The sequence below is a fragment of the Bison bison genome, unplaced genomic scaffold (genome assembly GCF_000754665.1).
Source record: "Bison bison bison isolate TAMUID 2011002044 unplaced genomic scaffold, Bison_UMD1.0 scf7180017864376, whole genome shotgun sequence".
Classification (NCBI taxonomy): domain Eukaryota; kingdom Metazoa; phylum Chordata; class Mammalia; order Artiodactyla; family Bovidae; genus Bison; species Bison bison.
The window spans coordinates 9,211,040-9,230,548 of NW_011494948.1; the positions used below are offsets into that span (position 1 = coordinate 9,211,040).

The 19,509-nt window shown below is 38.8% G+C and overlaps 1 protein-coding gene across 3 annotated transcripts in view; it reads right to left on the minus strand.

The window, feature by feature from the left end:
- Positions 1-19,509, minus strand: part of FREM1 (FRAS1 related extracellular matrix 1) — a 217,979-nt gene that overhangs the window by 69,949 nt on the left and 128,521 nt on the right. For all 3 annotated transcript variants that reach the window (XM_010857025.1, XM_010857026.1, XM_010857024.1), the window contains exons 16-19: positions 15,051-15,303; positions 8,379-8,573; positions 7,132-7,317; positions 2,148-2,344 (exon numbers count right to left, since the gene is read on the minus strand). In XM_010857025.1, coding sequence (XP_010855327.1) covers positions 2,148-2,344; positions 7,132-7,317; positions 8,379-8,573; positions 15,051-15,303 — 831 coding nt within the window. The remainder of the gene's footprint in view (positions 1-2,147; positions 2,345-7,131; positions 7,318-8,378; positions 8,574-15,050; positions 15,304-19,509) is intronic.

Below are 19,509 nucleotides of genomic sequence, written 5' to 3' on the forward strand. Positions count from 1 at the left end.
GAATTTAAGCAAACTCCAGGAGAAGGTGATGGCACCCCACTCCAGTACTCTTGCCTGGAAAATCCCATGGACGGAGGAGCCTGGTGGGCTGCAGTCCATGGGGTTGCTAGAGTCGGACACAACTGAGTGACTTCACTTTCACTTTTCACTTTCATGCATTGGGGAAGGAAATGGCAACCCACTCCAGTGTTCTTGCCTGGAGAATCACAGGGATAGCGGAACCTGGTGGGCTGCCGTCTATGGGGTTGCACAGAGTCGGACATGACTGAAGTGACTTAGCAGCAGTAGGAGACAGTGGAGGACAGAGGAGCCTGGGGTGCTACAGTCCATGGGGTTGCAAAGAGTAAGACATGACTTAGCAACTGAACAGCAGCAAAATGTGCCTGATCATCATGATAGTCATGGCCACCCTAAAGGAAGATCTGATACACATTTTGCAGATGAGGAAACAAAAACACAGAGAGAAATAACTTACCCAGAACCCTATGACTACTAAACAGCAACACCAAGTCCCTCATATTCCAAAACCAGTACTCATTCATTTAATCAGAATGTTATGAGTAAATCTGGATTAAGTAATTGTATAAAAATTAGGATTGTTTAAAAAGAATGATATGCTTATATGAAAATATGAAAATATAGTAATCAAAGGTTTTTTTAAGTAGAAAGTAGGGTATCCATGAAATTAAAAGACGCTTACTCCTTGGAAGGAAAGTTATGACCAACCTAGACAGCATATTCAAAAGCAGAGACATTACTTTGCCAACAAAGTTTCATCTAGTCAAGGCTATGTTTCTTCCTGTGGTCATGTATGGATGTGAGAGTTGGACTGTGAAGAAGGCTGAGCGCCGAGGAATTGATGCTTTTGAACTGTGGTGTTGGAGAAGACTCTTGAGAGTCCCTTGGACTGCAAGGAGATCCAACCAGTCCATTCTAAAGGAGATCAGTGCTGGGTGTTCTTTGGAAGGAATGATGCTAAAGCTGAAACTCCAGTACTTTGGCCACCTCATTTAAAGAGTTGACTCATTGGAAAAGACTCTGATGCTGGGAGGGATTGGGGGCGGGAGGAGAAGGGGACGACAGAGGATGAGATGGCTGGATGGCATCATGACTCGATGGATGTGAGTTTGAGTAAACTCCAGGAGTTGGTGATGGACAGGGAGGGCCTGGTGTGCTGCAATTCATGGGGTTGCAAAGAGTCAGACACGACTGAGCAACTGAACTGAACTGAGGTTATATTAATGATCTCTGATTTGTAGGTGAAAACATACAGAAAAGTCATATGCATACATACATACATATCATTGGCATGGACACAAATTACTTCGGTGGAAATTACTGAAAACTCAACTGATGGGGAGTGACCATGCATAGGGACTGTTAAAGAGGGAGAATTTCATAGTTCACTGTGTAAGTTTCACAACATTCTAACTTGTTTAACCACATATATTATTTTTTTAAGACAACAGTTGTCTCAGCAGTGATATGCTAGGCTATTTTAGCTACGTCTAAATTTTTAAATAAAACTAACAAATATAAAATATAATGACATTTTTTAACTGCACAAAAATAATGGTTGAAATTGTATTTTTTTCCTGTCATATATCTTTATAAACAGCTGTATAAAAAAGGTGCCTGTAGTTTGTGAATTAAGAGTCCTTGCTATTGTAGCACTGGTTAAGGTAGCATGCTATGGAATCAGAGCACCAGGGTGCAAATCCCCTACTTTTTACTTACTGCCAAGCTCTGTGATCTGGGGACACTAACTTAACCTTTTTAGTCTCATTTATTGCAGTTATAACATGGCAATAATAATGCCATCACTTTAAAAGCCTATTATGAGGATTCAGTATGAACACATGTAAAGGGTTTGGAACAGAACCTACTCAAGTACTGCTTTCTATATACAGACAACTATAATTTAAACTATGCAATTACTATCTGTTAGCCATTATTATTATCATGACCATCATCATTACTATTAGAAAAATATTTATCAAGTGATTGCATTACATAACATAGGTTACTGCCCTCTTTACTCATTAACTTGATGTGTTAAGTGCACAAAGACCAATGTAAATAGATTAGGTGAAAATAAAAATTAGAAAATGATAAAGAGAGACTAAAAATTCAAATTTCTTTCTTACAGTAATATTCTGCACTATAAAATCAGGAGCTTCATCATTTGTAGCGTTGATTATAATGTAAAATGGTATCTCCATGGAGCGTTGCTTCCCATCAGTGACATACAACACAAACTTGTCAGCCGTTGGTTCCATCCCCAGATGCCTGGACTGCACATAGTTAATATGTAAAGCCTTCATGTCTTTCCACTGAAACGAAGCTAGAGCACACCAAAATGGAGCAGGTAAATAAGAAAAACATATTTTCCCATTCTACTGGTCCTTAATCCTTAACCCAATAGCCTATTTCTCAGCAGAGCAAATAAGAGATCATAGCAGTTGACCTATGGATCGGTCATCAGGGACTTCTATAATGACTATACCCATCAACATAAAAACACATCCATCAATTACAAGGAAGAATTAAAATTTGCATGGAGAACAGAAGGGCTGTAACTGCTAACTAGGATGTAGGGACTTTAGACCTTCCCTTGATTAAAATCAGTGCTCCAGACTGAGCAGTTCTTGTCATATTTGAACAAGAAAGGAACTATCTCTTTCATATAAAGGCAAATCAAGAGTTCATCAATCGTCTGCCTGTTAATCACTAAGTTGTCTCCAGCTCTTTGCAACCCCATGGGCTGTAGCCCACCAGGCTCCTCTGTCCGTGGAATTCTTCAGGCAAGAATACTGGAGTGGGTTGTCATTTTTCTCCAGGGGATCTCCCCCATCTAGGGATCGAACCCCAGTCTCCTGCATGGCAGGCAGATTCTTTACCATCTGAGCCACCAGGATGGTAGTCTATTGTCAGCCTACTTGACTGCATAGCAAGCAACTGGAAGGAATGAGTGAAATTAACTGACCTGCTATTACGGTATTCTGATATTGACTTAAATCAAAAGATAAAAACGCTCTGTGTTGTGTATTAAGTCACAGGTGGTGGTTTAGTCGCTAAGTCATGTCTGACTCTTGCAACCCCATGGGCTGTAGTCTGCCAGGCTCCTCTGTCCATGGGGTTTTCCAGGCAAGAATACTGGAGTGGGTTGCCATGACCTCCTCCGGGAGATCTTTTTTACCCGGGGACTGAATCCTGGTCTCCTGCATTGCAGGCGGATTCTTTACCAACTGAGCTAACTAAGGCCCCCACCCTAAGTCTCCCCACAGGAGAAACTGCAATTAATGCAATTAATCTTTAATACATTAATCTTTCTTCCAACTCCATTGAGACATAATTCACATATCACTGTGTGAGTTTAAAGTGTAAGACACGTTGATTTGATACAAGCATGTATGTCTTCTCTGAAAAAAAGGTCTATTCAAGTCCTCTGCTCATTTTTTAATCAGTTTGTTTAGCTTTTTGTTTTGAGTTGTATGAGTAACTTATATATTTTAGATTTTATCTCCTAACAGATATGTGGTTTGTAGATACTTTGTCCCATTCTAAAGATACTCTTTTCATTTTATTGATTGTTTCTCTTCCTCTGCAGAAGTATTTTAATGTAGTCCCACTTATTGATATTTTGCTTTTTCACCTTTGCTTTTGGTGTCAAATTAAAAAAATCGTCACCAGACCCACGTTAGGGAACTTACTGCCTATGCTTTCTACTAGGAGCTTTATGGTTTCATGTCTCATATGCAAGACCTTAATCCATTTTGAGTTATTAATTTTTGTGTTGTAAGATAATGGTCCAGTTTCATTCTTTCGAATGTGTCTGTCCATTTTCCCCAAAATCACTTCTTAAAGAATGCTTTGCCCATTGTATTTTCTTGGTTCCCTCATTAAAAATTAGTTGACCATATATGTATGGCTTTATTTCTGGGCTCACTACTTGGTTATGTTGATCTATGTGCTTGTTATTTTTTTTCTGCTTTGATTATGATAGCTTTGCAATAATAGTTTGAAATTAGCAGGTAGGATGCTTCCAACTTTGCTCTTTTTTCTCAAGATTTCTTTGGTTATCTGAGGTCTTTTGTGGTTCCATACAAACGTTAGGATAATCTGTTCTATTTCTGTTAAAAAAAAAAAGAGTCATTGGAATTTTGATAGGTATTGCACTGAATCTACAGATAGCCTTGGGCAATAAGGACATTTTAACTATATTAACACTTTCAACCCATGAACATGAATGTCTTTCCATTTGTTTGTGTCCTCTTCAATTTCTTTCATCAAGACACCAATTCTATGTCTTATACTTGGTATATAAATTTTTCACTACCTTGGTTAAAATTACTCCTATATATTTTACTGTTTTTTATGCTATTATAAATGAGATTGCTTTCTCTGCTTCTTCTTCAGAAAGTTTATTGTCCATGTATAGGAATACAACTGAGTTTTGCGTGTTGATTTTGTACCCTGAAACTACTGAATCTGTTCATTAGTTCTAATGGTTTTTGGTGAAGTCATTGGGAATTTCTATATATAATATCCCATTATCAGCAAATAGAAACACTTTACTTCTTCCTTTCTGGTTTGGAAACCCTTTATTTCCTTCTCTGGCTATGATGTTTCAGTACTATATTGAATAGGAGTGATGCAGGTGGGAACTTTTGTCTTGTTCCTGTTCTTAGAGGGAAATTTTTCAAACTTTCACTGTTAAGTCTCGCTAAAATTTGCCACTTTCCTTTATCTTTTAAAAATTATCAACTCAGTTTCATTAACATTCCCCATTGTTTATCTGTTCTTTATTTGTTTCTGCTCTGGTCTTTATTATATCCTTCCTTCTGCTAAATATGGGCCTAATTTGTTCTTGCTTTGCTAGTTATAGGTTATTTACTTTTTTAATGCAGCACTTATCATTATAAAACTTTCCTCTTGGCACTGCTTTTGCTGCATTCCATATATTTTGCTATGTTGTGTTTCTATTTTTATTTAAGATTTTAAAATTTCTTTCTTATACTTAATCTTTGATCCATTGGTTATTCAAGAATGTGTTAATTTTCACATATTTGGCAATTTTTTAGTTATCTCTAGTTATTGACTTTAACTTCATGGCATTGTGGTTAAAAAAAAAAAAAGATACTTGGTACAATTTTGATCTTTTTAAATTGTTAAGACTTCCTTAGTGACTCATCATATGGTCTATCCCAGAGACTGTTTCCTATGCATTTGAGAAGAATGTGCATTCTACTTTTGTTGAATGGAATATATGTATGTCTGTTGGGTTCATTTGGTTTAATATATAGTTCAAGTCTAATGTTTTCTTACTGATTTTCCATCCAAATGATTCATCCACTGTTGAAAATGGGACACTGAAGTCCCTACTATTATTGTATTGTTGAGTATTACCCTCTTCAGTTCTATTAGTATTTGCTTAATATATTTAAGTGTTTCAATATTGTATGCATATACATTTACCACCATTATATCCTCTCAATGAATTAACACTTTATCATTATATAATGACCTTCTTTGTGTCCTGTTATACTTTTGACTTAAGAGACTATTTTGTCTAGTTTATGTATATCTACCCTTGCTCTCTTTCGGTTTCCATTTGCAAGGAATATCTTTTACCATCCCTTCATTTTAAGCCTGTGTCTGTCCTTGAAGCTGAAGTGAGTTTCTTGTAGGCAGCATTGAGTGGTGTCTTATTTTTCCTATTCATTCTACTAACACAACTAATTGTAAACCCAGTTTCTCTCGTATTGAAAATGGATATGCCCATAAGACTGTTCTACACACAGTGTCTCTTTTGCTGTCTCGTACACAGGGTTATTGTTACCATCTTTCTAAATTCCATATATATGCGTTAGTATACTGCATTGGTGTTTTTCTTTCTGGCTTACTTCACTCTGTATAATAGGCTCCAGTTTCATCCACCTCATTAGAACTGATTCAAATGTCTTCTTTTTAATGGCTGAGTAATACTCCATTCTGTATATGTACCACAGCTTTCTTATCCATTCATCTGCTGATGGACATCTAGGTTGCTTCCATGTCTTGGCTATTATAAACAGTGCTGCGATGAACATTGGGGTACACGTGTCTCTTTCGAGTCTGGTTTCCTCAGTGTGTATGCCCAGCAGTGGGATTACTGGGTCATATGGCAGTTCTATTTCCAGTTTTTTAAGGAATCTCCACACTGTTCTCCATAGTGGCTGTACTAGTTTGCATTCCCACCAACAGTGTAAGAGGGTTCCCTTTTCTCCACACCCTCTCCAGCATTTATTGCTTGTAGACTTTTGGATAGCAGCTATTCTGACTGGCGTGAAATGGTACCTCATTGTGGTTTTGATTTGCATTTCTCTGATAATGAGTGACGTTGAGCCACTTTTCATGTGTTTTTTAGTCATCTGTATGTCTTGTTTGGAGAAATGTCTGTTTAGTTGTTTGGCCCACTTTTTGATTGGGTTTTTTATTTTTCTGGAATTGAGCTGCAGGAGTTGCTTGTATATTTTTGATATTAATTCTTTGTCCATTGCTTTGTTTGCTGTCATTTTCTCTATGGGGGCCTTTTAAAACATTATTTCTTCAGTATTTATCCTTAAATTTTCCACAAGTGTAATTTCCATTTATTTTGAAGTAAACTCCTAGGTGTTCTTTGGAAGAACTGATGCTAAAGCTGAAACTCCAATACTTTGGCCACCTCACGCGAAGAGTTGACTTATTGGAAAAGACTCTGATGCTGGGAGGGATTGGGGGCAGGAGGAAAAGGGGACGACAGAGGATGAGATGGCTGGATGGCATCACCGACTTGATGGACATGAGTTTGAGTGAACTCCAGGAGTTGGTGATGGACAAAGAGGCCTGGTGTGCTGCAATTCATGGGGTAGTAAAGAGTCAGACATGACTGAGTAACTGAGCTGAACTGAAACTCCCATACATGGTAAATTTTAAATGAAAAATTAGAATGAAAAACAACAGTATTTGAAAGTATCAGTGATAATAATAATTCCTCAAGTGTAGTACTTTGAACATTTTTTAAGTTCTAACCCAGTTATTAAACACAACCTAATCAATGAGAGTCTCAAACAAAGGCTGATTATTGCTGGACATAAAACCATGACTTACCTATGCTGATGCCCATATTGCTCTTTTCAAAACCTGCAGAAGGGAGTGTGTTTTCAAGGTAGCCAAACTGGGGAGGAGAAACCAAAACAAATTCCAAGTCATCTGCTGCAGTGTCAGGATCAGTGGCAGACAGATGGTTAACAGTAAGGGCTGCTGAGAAGCCCTCATCTACAATGAATGTGGTACCTGCATACAAACAATAACACAATTATGACTTACTGTGAAATCCTCTAATCAGAATAGTGAGGACAAAAGGGAGTGATTGAAACTCCAATTCAGAGATGCCTCCTATACACAAATGTACTTCCATGGGAGATGTTCATTTCCTTTAGTATAATTCTCCTTATGGTGAAAATATTCAGAGGTAATCGGTGGAATTTAATTTGACTTATGGAATTATATTTTTTTCTTGTCTAAGAAAGCCAGACTATTACAGAAAGATAGAAGAAATACTAAATGCTCCAGTACAGCCCTTTAGTCATTCTCAAGGAACTCTGATTTCCCCTGTGTCTCTATAGAAGTGACAAATGAAAATAAGAATTGCCAAAATGTTTTAATGATAAGCCACTGAATGTGGTTTATATACTCTTCAAGATCAGTTGTTACCTCTGTTTGTCAGAGCGTTAATTGCCTGAGAACTATTATGAATTGCTCATAACGAGCATTTTTTTTATGCTATAGTGCTTAATTATTCTGTGGGGATAATGCTTCCTTTCCAGAACACTGCTTGGGAGACAGTTTGCAAATTACAATAACATTCATACATATGCTTGCATTTCTTTTCTGAGAGTCAGAACATGTACATTGTGCCTACGAAGAGATGACTTCCTAAAAAGCAAATAAGGTTACGTATATATAAATAGTCCCACTGGTATCCTCATTCTATTCCAATAGAAATTATTATGGATAAAATAAATTACTGTCTCTACCAGGTAAGTGATACTTTCCCATGTGAAATAAAAACAGAGTATCTGAGGATTACAATGTTGTCTTCACTTTAAAACACACACACACACACTTGCATTCTCTCTCCATATGGATTTATCTAAATTTTTAAACAAGTTCTTTCTTTTTCCCTATAATCTTTCACAGATCTGAGGTTTCCACAAGTTTGTTTTGAGACAATTATTAGAGACAATTTTGTATGGTGGTTTTCTATTTTGACTATAATAAAGGGCATTATTTCACTGGACCACGGGTATGACTAGGTGAGATAATAGAAACGTAAGAGAAAAAAATATGGCCACCTATGGCAACTGAAGGCGGTTGGTTATCCACTGGATACACTGTGATGTTGAGATCATACATTGGAAAGGACTCATGAAGAGGAACAGATGGATGAGGTCCATTGTAACAGCAGCCATTCACAAAAGGACCAGCTTCTCTGTCCGAAACCACCAATGTAATGGTGTCGAAACAAGGCATCAGGCCAATCTCACCACCTGGAAGACACAACTACAGCTGAAAGATGACTTATAAAAAATGCAGAATACCAAGATGAAATCGCCTTAGACTTCCTATACACGCATAGAATGGCAAGGAAAGGAACTTACGTGGTTAAAATGTGAAACTCAATTTTATTACTATGAAATTAAATAGAGTCATGAAAATAATGCAGAAATGCTTGCCCATCTGTTGCCTCTGGTGAAAACCCTGCCAGCCATCTATCACCATATGGAGGGGCAAAACAGGGCTAACAAGGGTCTGACAGTTCACAAATGAACAAGGGATACACAAAGCTGGACTCAGGATGGCTTCACCCTTCTCCCATATTATTAGTGTTAGGACCAACCACAGGGAAAACAGAAGGCACCCTGTCCCTCCGGTCATTGTCTTCACATTTGCATTAACCACCTTAATTGAACCACCACTCACTGCAGAAGAAGCTGAATAGGTGAAATACAAAGATAACCCACATCTTTGTCACTTGCTTCAGCATTTTCTTCATTACATATAGTCAAGATGTTAGCAAAATAGCAACAGCACCTGGATAAGAAGAGACCCTAATTTTCATCTTCTTTTTACTCTTGAGAGCTTCCATCTATAGGATTCAAAATGGTCCCAACTTAAGTTGTGAGAGGAAGAAGGAAGAAAATATGAGGACTAGATACTTTATCAGTAAATAGGACAATCTATTCTTGGATTACTAATGAACAGCACAGAAGTAAGAATGCTTACTATCCAGGGAGGCAGAAAAGTTATGTAGACATGCTTTTGATAATTTTCATACATTTCTCTAAAACTGTCAAGAGGGAAGCAATTATGTTTGAAGTTTCCATGAGACTAGGGCACACGAGATCAGGAATAACTTCACTTTTCACAAGACACATTGGTCAAATCTATAGAGCACTGTACTTGGAATTATTGCACCTGTTTAAAAAAAATGACACAGAACATAAAAAGGAACAAAACTGGGTCATCTGTAGAGATGTAGATGAACCTAGAGTCTGTCATACAGAGTATAGTAAATCAGAAAGAAAAAAAACAAATATTAATGCATGTATCTCCATGTTAGTAAGGTCATGCTTAAAATGTCACATGCCAGGCTTCAGCACTACATGAACCAAGAACTTCCAGACATCCAAACTGGGTTTAGAAAAGGAAGAGGAACCAGAGATCAAATTGTCAACATTCACTGGATCATAGAGAAAGCAAGGGAATTCCAGAAAAACATCTACTTCTGTTTCATTGACTACGCCAAAGCCTTTGACTGTGTGGATCATAACAAACTGTGGAAAGCTCTTAAAGAGATGGGAATACCAGACCATCTTACCTGTCTCCTGAGAAACCTGTATGCGTGTCAAGAAGCAACAGTTAGAACCCTGAATGAACAACTGAGTGGTTCGGGATTGAGAAAGCAGTACAACAGGGCTGTCTGCTGTCACTCTGTTTAACTATATGCTGAGCACATCATAAGAAATTCCAGGCTGGATGAGTTATATGCTGGAATCAAGATAGATAGGAGAAACATCAACAACCTCAGATATACAACTGATACCACTCTAATGGCAGAAAGCAAAGAGGAAGTAAAGAGCCTTTTGATGAGGGTAAAGAGGGAGAGTGATGAGCCTACTTAAAACTAAATATTAAAAAAATTAAGATCATGGCATCTGGCCCCATTACTTCATGGCAAAGAGAAGGAGGGAAAGGTGGAAGTAGTGCCAGATTTCATCTTCTTGGGCTCTAAAATCACTGGAGATGGTGACTGCAGCCATGAAATAAGAAGACAATCGCTTCTTGGCAGGAAAGCTATGGCAAACCTAGACAGTGTGTTGAAAAGCAGACATTACTCTGCCAACAAAGATCCATACAGTCAAGACTATGATCTTCCCAGTGGTCATGCGCAGTTGTGAGAGCAGGACTGTAAAGAAGGCAGATCATCAAAGAATTATTGCCTTCGAACTGTGGTGCTGAAGAAGACTCTTAACTGTCCCTTGGACAGCAAGGAGATCAAACCAGTCAATCTTAAGGGACATCATCCCTGAATACTCATTGAAAGGACTTTTGCTGAAGCGCCAATATTTTGGTCACCTGACATGAACAGCTGACTCATTGGAAAAGTCCCTGATGCTGGGAAAGACTGAGGGCAGAAGAAGAGGGAGTCAGAGGATAAGATGGCTGGATGACATCACCGATGCAATGGACATGAACTTGGGCAAACTTCGGGAGATGGTGAGGGACAGGGAGGCCTGGCGTGCTGCAGTCCATGGAGATGCAAAGAGTCAGACACGACTGGGCAATTGAACACCACCACCAATGCATATATAGGGAATCTAGAAAAGTGGTACTTATGAAAGTATTTGCAGGGCAGGAATAGAAATGCAGATGTACAGAACAGACTTGTGGACACAGAAGGGGAAAGAGAAGGTGGGGCCTATTGAGAAAGCAGCACTGACATTCATACACTACATGTGTAAAACAGATAGCTAGTAGGAAGCTTCTGTATAGCATAGAGAGCCCAGCTTGGTGCTCTACGATGAGCTAGAGAGGTGGGATCGGGGGCTGCAGTGGGAGGGAAGCTCAAGAGGGAGGGGATGATTCACTTCACTGTACAGCAGAGATTAACAAACATTATAAACCAATTATTCCAATAAAAAAATGGCAGACAAGGAAATATTCAAAATGATATTACTGAGTAACCAAAGGATTAAAGAATGAGAAGACTGGGCTTATTTTTTAAAAAAGAATAAAGTTGAGACATTAAAATCAAACAATCAGCCTTCTACTTTAGGAAAAGTGGGGGAAAGAAACCACTCATCTATTCATATTTATAAAAAAGTTAATTGGCATAAAGCTTTTTTATGTAATACTCACTTGATAAATACTTATTTAATGCTTATTGTATGAAGATTAGTGTTCTGTGTGCTCCAGCGGAGGGAAAGACAGACATGGTGAAAATGTCGAGACAGTTCAAAAAAATACCAAATGTTCAAAGACCTACTACATGTCAGGAGGGGACACAGTCTAATGGGAGGGAAAGAAATGCAGTCTGGTTAGATTAGCACAGATGTGTGTATATATCAAGTGGAACCATATGAAATTGCTACTCAAAGCCATTTTTAACCTATTAAATGGAGCATTCATCTATCTCAGCCTGCTTATTATGCATTAGGTGCTGAGGGTGAAGAAGGATGAGCGCATAGGCTGATGATGGCATGGGGGGCAGAATGTTCATGGCAGGGAAAGTCAGAGAAATCTTTCCAGATGGCCTTGCTCACTTTGTACTGAGCATTAAATAATGAATGGTTTATAAGGCAAATAAGGCAGAGAACTGGGAGATGGGAGAGAAGATGTGTAGGAAGAGGGAGTGGGGAAGAGAAATGGAAAAATAATTCTAGGAAATGAAAACAGCTTAACCAAAAACCCGAACAGAGTACATTCAGTAACTGTAATTTCAATATAAGAAAAACATGTGAAACATTCATAGAAAGAGCTGGAAAAGTTGGCTGAGTGTTAAGCCACAAAAAAAACAGCTACAAAATGGGTCGAAGAATTCTTTACCTTGAAATGAGATACAGTCTAAAGATATAATTTATACTGAAAACAGTTAACTGGACTGGTATTTATTAAATAATTTTTGAATGGCCTCATATTTAATGATTGGAGAATAGCAAATTAGTAATAATTTTATATCATAAAATATTATTCAATGATTAAAACATGGTTACAATAACTTTGTAACATTTAATAATATTTTAATAAACATTTTTAGATGAGAATCTAAATGAAAAAAGGAACTGCACATACAACATGATTGCAACTATGTTAAAAATTACAATTAGAAAAAGGAAAAGAAGACATTGTAATACTGAAATGTTAACAGTGATTATCTTTCTGAGGTAAATAAGGTGATTTTTCAAAATTTTATCATAATTTCCTAAGCTTTCTGTAATGAGTATATATTATTTTCATAATCACAAAAATAAATAAGCAAATAAAATAATGGTGATACAATTGTTATCAGGCTTCCCTGGTGACTCAGCAGTAGAGAATTCACCTACAATGCAGGAGATGCAGGTTCAATCCCTAGCCAGGAAGATCTCCTAGAGAAGGAAAAGGCAACCCACTCCAGTGTTCTTGCGTGGACAATCCCATGGACAAGAGGCGCATGGCAGGCTACAGTCCATGGGGTTGCAAAAGAGTTGGACACAACTAAGCGACTAAAACTACAATAACAACAATTGTTCTTTGGTCATCTTGATAACCAATGTATGGAGGTAAGCACAGGGCCACTGAAATTTTAGCTCCTATTCTGAGTTTCTCTTTATTCATTCTAGAACAGTGCTAATCACTACCTAGTAACCGAGTGAACATTACAAGCAAAAGTATCATTCAAATAAAATATTTTTTGAATACAGTATTTCTGTTAATTTATTAACATAACAAAAATGTCTATCTGAAAGAATTTGTACCAGAGTCCTACTAGGTCTTTGAAGAAAAAAAAAATGTGTTAACACTCCCTTATATGGCCATCACATTAAACGAGAGTTATACGTATGTCTACTTGTTGTTTAGTACCTGGAACAAGGCACAGGCTTGAAGAGAAGATGGCTTCATCTCACCCATAATGTATCTATGGCAAATGAGCCTTTCAAAGATGTTAAAGTTATGTAACAAACCATAATATTGGTCTCTAGATCACTTTTCTGATAGTCTGTTTGGGTAAATCAAAAAGAAGCACCTATTTGTGAACTCTGACATTGAGAGACATTGAGTAAGTGGACTATACTTCTCAGGAAAAGGAAAGAGCCAGCAAAACTTTTTCTAAGTCATGTACAGATGTGAGAGTTGGACCACAAAAAAGGCTGAGCATGGAAGAATTGATGCTTTCCAACTGTGGTGCTGGAGAAGACTCTTCAGAGTGCCTTGGACAGCAAGGAGATCAACTAGTCAATCCTAAAGGAAATCAACCCTGAATATTCATTGGAAGGACTGATGCTGAAGCTCCAATACCTGGACCACCTGATGAAAAGAGCCGACTTACTGGAAAAGACCCTGATGCTGGGAAAGATTGAAGGCAGGAGAAGAAGAGGGTGACAGAGGATGAGATGGTTGGATGGCATCACCAACTCAAGGGACAGGAATTGGCACAAACTCTGGGAGGAAGTGAAGGACACAGAAGCCTGGCATGCTGCCGTTCATGGGGTCGCAAAGATTAAGACATGACTTACCAATTGAAGACTTAACAGAGTGAGGATAAAGAGATATTATTTCAAGAAAAAAGATGTCTAGTGGAGTGATCAAAGTATGTCATACTAATTGGCCTTGAGGCAACTGGTATCCTAATAAGTTGTTTTTTTCCAAAGTGCATTTAAAAATATTATTTCAAAATGTTTTCCCCATGTCCAAATTAAACTTGAGCTATCTCAGTTCCCCTCCTTGAATTCCCTCCCACATCACTGCTTGTATTCTCTTTCTCTGTTTTTTCAAATAAAAAGATTTGAATTCTGACACCTCTTATTTCCTGTACCACTCACCTGGCCTGACACACTCAGTCATACTTCCCCCTGGAATCTAGGTTAGAGAGGCATATGGATGAGTAATCATGAAACAGTAACGGAGTATGATAAAAGTTAGTTAGAGGAAGTCCATGGCATTATTACTGAGGAAGTGCCTCCAACCCAGAAATCAAATTTGGCAGGGCTAGTGATGTCATGAAGGACAGAGGTGTTACTATCATTATTCCATGGGAATGGGGTTCATCTTAGGGTCTGGATTATACTCCTTTGAGCCTACTATGCCTACTATTGTGATCTGTAGATTACAGATGTTGACATTTTTTATGTGAATATTTTACATAAGGAACAAATGCCACCTAGATAGCAATATAATGCAATGCCAGAAATGTAACTACAATGCTAACAAACAAGCATTTACTGTATTTTCAATCTGTGTTCATGACTGTCAGGTGCTATGGGCAAGTTACACAAAGCATAAAACATCATCTTTGCTCTTCAAGAAACCAAAGGGGCAGACCAGTTACTTCTTAGGAACTAGCTGATAATCAGAAAACTTCTCAAGTTAATAATATAATTACCTTAGGGAGCCTACTTCAGGCATTTTTGGTATGATATATGGAACCAGAGTGGGATGGCCAAACAGCCTTCTTCAAATTGACCAAAATAGGGATGGGGACAAGCCAGAGTGAATCGAAAGTCTATGGAAGCATCAGGAACATAGCAGCAATAACATTTGTTCTTTCTGTGAAATTCACTGTATTACTGAGAGATCTAGAAATACTGCTGAATATCGTGATAATATTGGAAAAATAGGATATGGGCTCCCACTGCAGCTTCTCTGGTTTTAATGGAAACAAACATTAAGACTGAGATTATCAGAGCCCACAGCAAGAAGTGAGCTAAGACTCTGTAATGTTGTTGCATCCCCACGCCCAGACTCACCACGATGCTGTCACTTACCTGTGTGCTTGTACGTCACAGCCCCTGCGACAACATCTTCCTGAGAGAACTGACGTACTGTGACCCCAGCTCTCCTTACGGTCCCATGCTGAGGTTCTCCAACAATCATGAATATCAGCTTTAAATCATCACTGTCCACATCAGTAGCAAAAATGTATTCAGAAGTGATGACAACCTCTTCCCCCTCGGAGCAATGCATCATGGGAATGAGGTCCGCCTTTAGCACTGGTGGCTCGTCATTTACAGGGAACACCTAAGCAGAGGGGGTGAAAAATGCATGTTTTTGAGAAAAGAAAGCAATGACAAATTGTCCAACTGGTAACTCATTGCTCATAATTGGAATAACAGACTTTTTTAGTCTTCCAGACACGCAAAACAATAGCTATGGAATTTGGCCAAGCTGTTTGTATCTTTTAACTTTCCCCATATGAACCATCTTGGAAGAAATGACCCATATGAGAGACATTTAAGGTAGGAATGGGGGAGTATGGTTATGGTTTGGGACCCAAAGCTCTCGTTTGTTTCTAGACAGACAAAAAAATAAATGTAATATAAAGCGTCTGTCACCCAAGCCCCTATCCTCCTTCGTCCAATCTATGCATATTCTGGAGGAAACCTAGTCCTTGTGGTCTGAGCATTTACATTTACTACATCAAAGTTATTTATATTTCAAATTACTTGGTGATTACAAAACTCTCCTTCCTTTCAACTTCCTGCCACCCAGGAAGTTTCTCTGGACATATAATAGGTAGCAGCTGCATTTCAAACATTTTGAGTTAATTCTGAAACTCCATAACTGTTAAATCAGTACCAGTTTTCAACGTGGTAGTACATTTTTCTCTCACTGTCATTAAAATAAAACCCTTAAGTAGAAAGGAAAGACAAGCAACATGAGATTGCAGTGACTGTCCAAAATTTTAAAAGATTTTGTATAATTTGAAAAAGTATGTTTTCTAAATAGGAATAAAGGACAGTCCGCCTCTGAGTTCACAACCACAACTTGGTGTATGCTGCACATTTATTTATCAAGTTTGGCCTGTGAATACCCTCAACCCTGTATTTCCTTCCCTCATACTTCAACCAATATGATCTTTTTAAAAAATTATTATTTTTTATTTTGGCTATGCTGGGTTTTTGTTGCAGCACATGGGCTTCAGTGGTTGCAGTGTGTGAGCCTAGTTGCCCCACTGCACGTGGGATCTTTTCCCTTTCCTCTTTTACTTTCATCAAGAGGCTCTTTAGTTCCTCACTTTCTGTCATAAGGGTGGTGTCATTTGCATATCTGAGGTTATTGATATTTCTCCTAGCAATCTTCATTCCAGCTTGTGCTTCATCCAGCCCAGCATTTCACATGATGTACTCTGCATTAAAGTTAAATAAGCAAGGTGACAATATACAGCCTTGATATACTCTTCCCAGTTTGGAACTAGTCCATTTTTCCAGGTCCGGTTCTAACTATTGCTTCCTGACCTGCATACAGACTTCTCAGGAGGCAGGAAAGGTGGTCTATTATTCCCATCTCTTTAAGAATTTTCCACAGTTTGTTGTGATTCACACAAAGACTTTGGCATAGTCAGTAAAGCCAAAAGGAACAGACCAAGTAAATGGCTATCCAAAGATGGCATACAGGTATTATATTATGAGAAGCTGGCAGATCATGGAGGACTTCTCTGAGAGCCATTAGGCCCCAACTTTTTTGGAGTAGAGATATTATGTTATTCATTTCTATATTCCCAGGTTGAGCACAGTGCCTACAATATTCAGCTTATTCAAAGAATTTCTTCTGCTGACACACAGTAAGGAAGTAAGACAGGAAAAGGAGCGTAGTCCAAGTTCAAAGTGAGAAAATCTGAGTTGATAGGTGAATGACAAGACAAAGCTAGAGTGAAAACATCTTTAATTTCAGATGTATACTGGAACATTTAGAGGCTAAAGTCATGATACCTGGGGCTTACATTAAAATAATTCAGCAAAGAGAAAATAAATGAAGGAAATATGGTAAAATGATAGCAATTATTAAGAACAGGTGATTGATATATGGGACTTTATTATGATATTCTCTCTACTTTGACACCACCCTTTTGGCAAAAAGTGAAGAAGAACTAAAGAGACTCTTGATGAAAGTGAAAGAGGAGAGTGAAAAACTTGGCTTTAAACTCAACATTCAGAAAACTAAGATCATGGCATCTGGTCCCATCCCTTCATGGCAAATAGATGGGCAAACAATGTGAACAGTGAAAGACTTTATTTTTAGGGGCTCCAAAGTCACTGAAGATGGTGACTTGCAGCCATGAAATTAAAAGACGCTTGCTCCTTGGAAGAAAAGCAATGACCAAACTAGACAGCATATCAAAAAGCAGAGACATTAATTTGCTGACAAAGGTCCATCTAGTCAAAGCTATGATTTTTCCAGTAGTTATGTATGGATGTGAGAGTTGCACCATAAAGAAAGCTGAGTGCTGAAGAATAGATGCTTTTGAACTGTGGTGTTGGAGAAGACTCTTGAGAGTCCCTTGGACAGCAAGGAGATCCAACCAGTCAATCCTAAAAGAAATCAGTCCTGAATATTCATTGGAAGGACTGATGCTGAAGCTGAAACTCCAAAATACAATGGCCACCTGATGCGGAGAACTGACTCATTTGAAAAGACTCTGATGCTGGGAAAGATTGAAGGCTGGAGGAGAAGGGGACAACAGAGGATGAGATGGTTGGATAGCATCACCAACTCGATGGACACGAGTTTGAGTAAGCTCTGGGAGTTGGTGATGGACAGGGAAACCTGGTGTGCTGCAGTCCACGGGGTCACAAAGAGTTGGACAGGGCTGAGCAACTGAACTGAACTGAACTGATGTGGGATCTTAGCTCCCTAACCATGTCCCCTGCATTGCAAGGAAGATTCTTAACCACTGGACTACCACAGAAGTCCCCAATGTGATCTTTTTAAAATGTGGCTTTCATCAAGTCACCATTGTGTGCATGGGTGCCTGTGCATGGTTAGTCATGTCTGATTCTTTGTAACCCCGTGGACTGTTGCCCACATGGCAACAGTCCATGGCTCCTCTGTCCATGGAATTTTCCAGGCAAAAATACTAGACTGGATTGACATTCCCTCTCCAGGGTATCTTCCTAATCCAGGGATGGTATCTGAGTCTCCTGCATTGCAGGTAGATTCTCTCTCTCTTTTCTTAAGTCTTTATTTAATTTGTTACAATATTGCTTATATTTCATGTTTTGTTTTTTTGGACAGGAGGCATATGGGATCTTAGCACCCTGACCAGGGATTGAACTCATGCCCCCTGCATTGGAAGGGGGCACTAGACCATCAGAGATGTCCCCAGGCAGATTCTTTATCACTGAAGCTTCACTGGCTTCCTAGGGACTTTCCTGGGGTATCTGACCTTATCTCATACAATGGGGTGCCTTTGTCACTCCATTCCACTCCACTGTTATCCCCAAGACACTGTGTTCCACACACATCAGGTCTTTGTACCATCTTTGCATCCTCATCCTGTCCCTTGCCTGGTATGTTCTCCTCTAGCTTTTTTTTTTTTTTTTTTAACTTTACATAATTGTATTAGTTTTGCCAAATATCAAAATGAATCCGCCACAGGTATACATGCGCTCCCCATCCGGCTTCCTCTATGTTTAGGTTACATACGGACTCCTCCAGGAAAACTTCTTGACAACTGAGACTCACTTAGAAACTTTCTTCATTTACCCCCTTTTAGTACCCTGTTTAGAGAAGGCAATGGCACCCCACTCCAGTACTCTTGCCTGGAAAATCCCATGGACGGAGGAGCCTGGTGGGCTGCAGTCCATGGGGTCTCGAAGAGTTGAACACTACTGAGCGACTTCACTTTCACTTTTCACTTTCATTCATTGGAGAAGGAAATGGCAACCCACTCCAGTGTTCTTGCCTGGAGAATCCCAGGGACAGAGGAGCCTGGTGGGCTGCCATCTCTGGAGTCACACAGAGTTGGACACGACTGAAGCAACTTAGCAGCAGCAGCAGTAGCAGTACCCTGTTGACTTGTAGAACATATCCATATTTTAACTAATTATTTCAGTGATAATCTCTTTAAAGGCTGCCTTCCTCCCTTGCCCATAAACTCCATAAGAAGAGGAAGTATATTTGTCTTGTTCATCATCATAGCCCAAGCATTTAGCATAGGACCTGGCATATAGAAGGCACTTATTAGGCATTAATGGGATAAATGAATGTACGAACGTAACTATGTTTGTATGCCCTGGTCACTCTGCTATTTAAACAGGCTGAAAACTCTACAACAGATATACATGAAATTATGTTTACACTTTCCTTTAACAGGTAGAGAATAGGGTGATAAGCCCAGGCTTATTTATTTAATTAAAGGTAGAAAAAGCATGCAGTTGGGAGAAGGCAATGGCACCCCACTCCAGTACTCTTGCCTGAAAAATCCCATGGGCGGAGGAGCCCAGT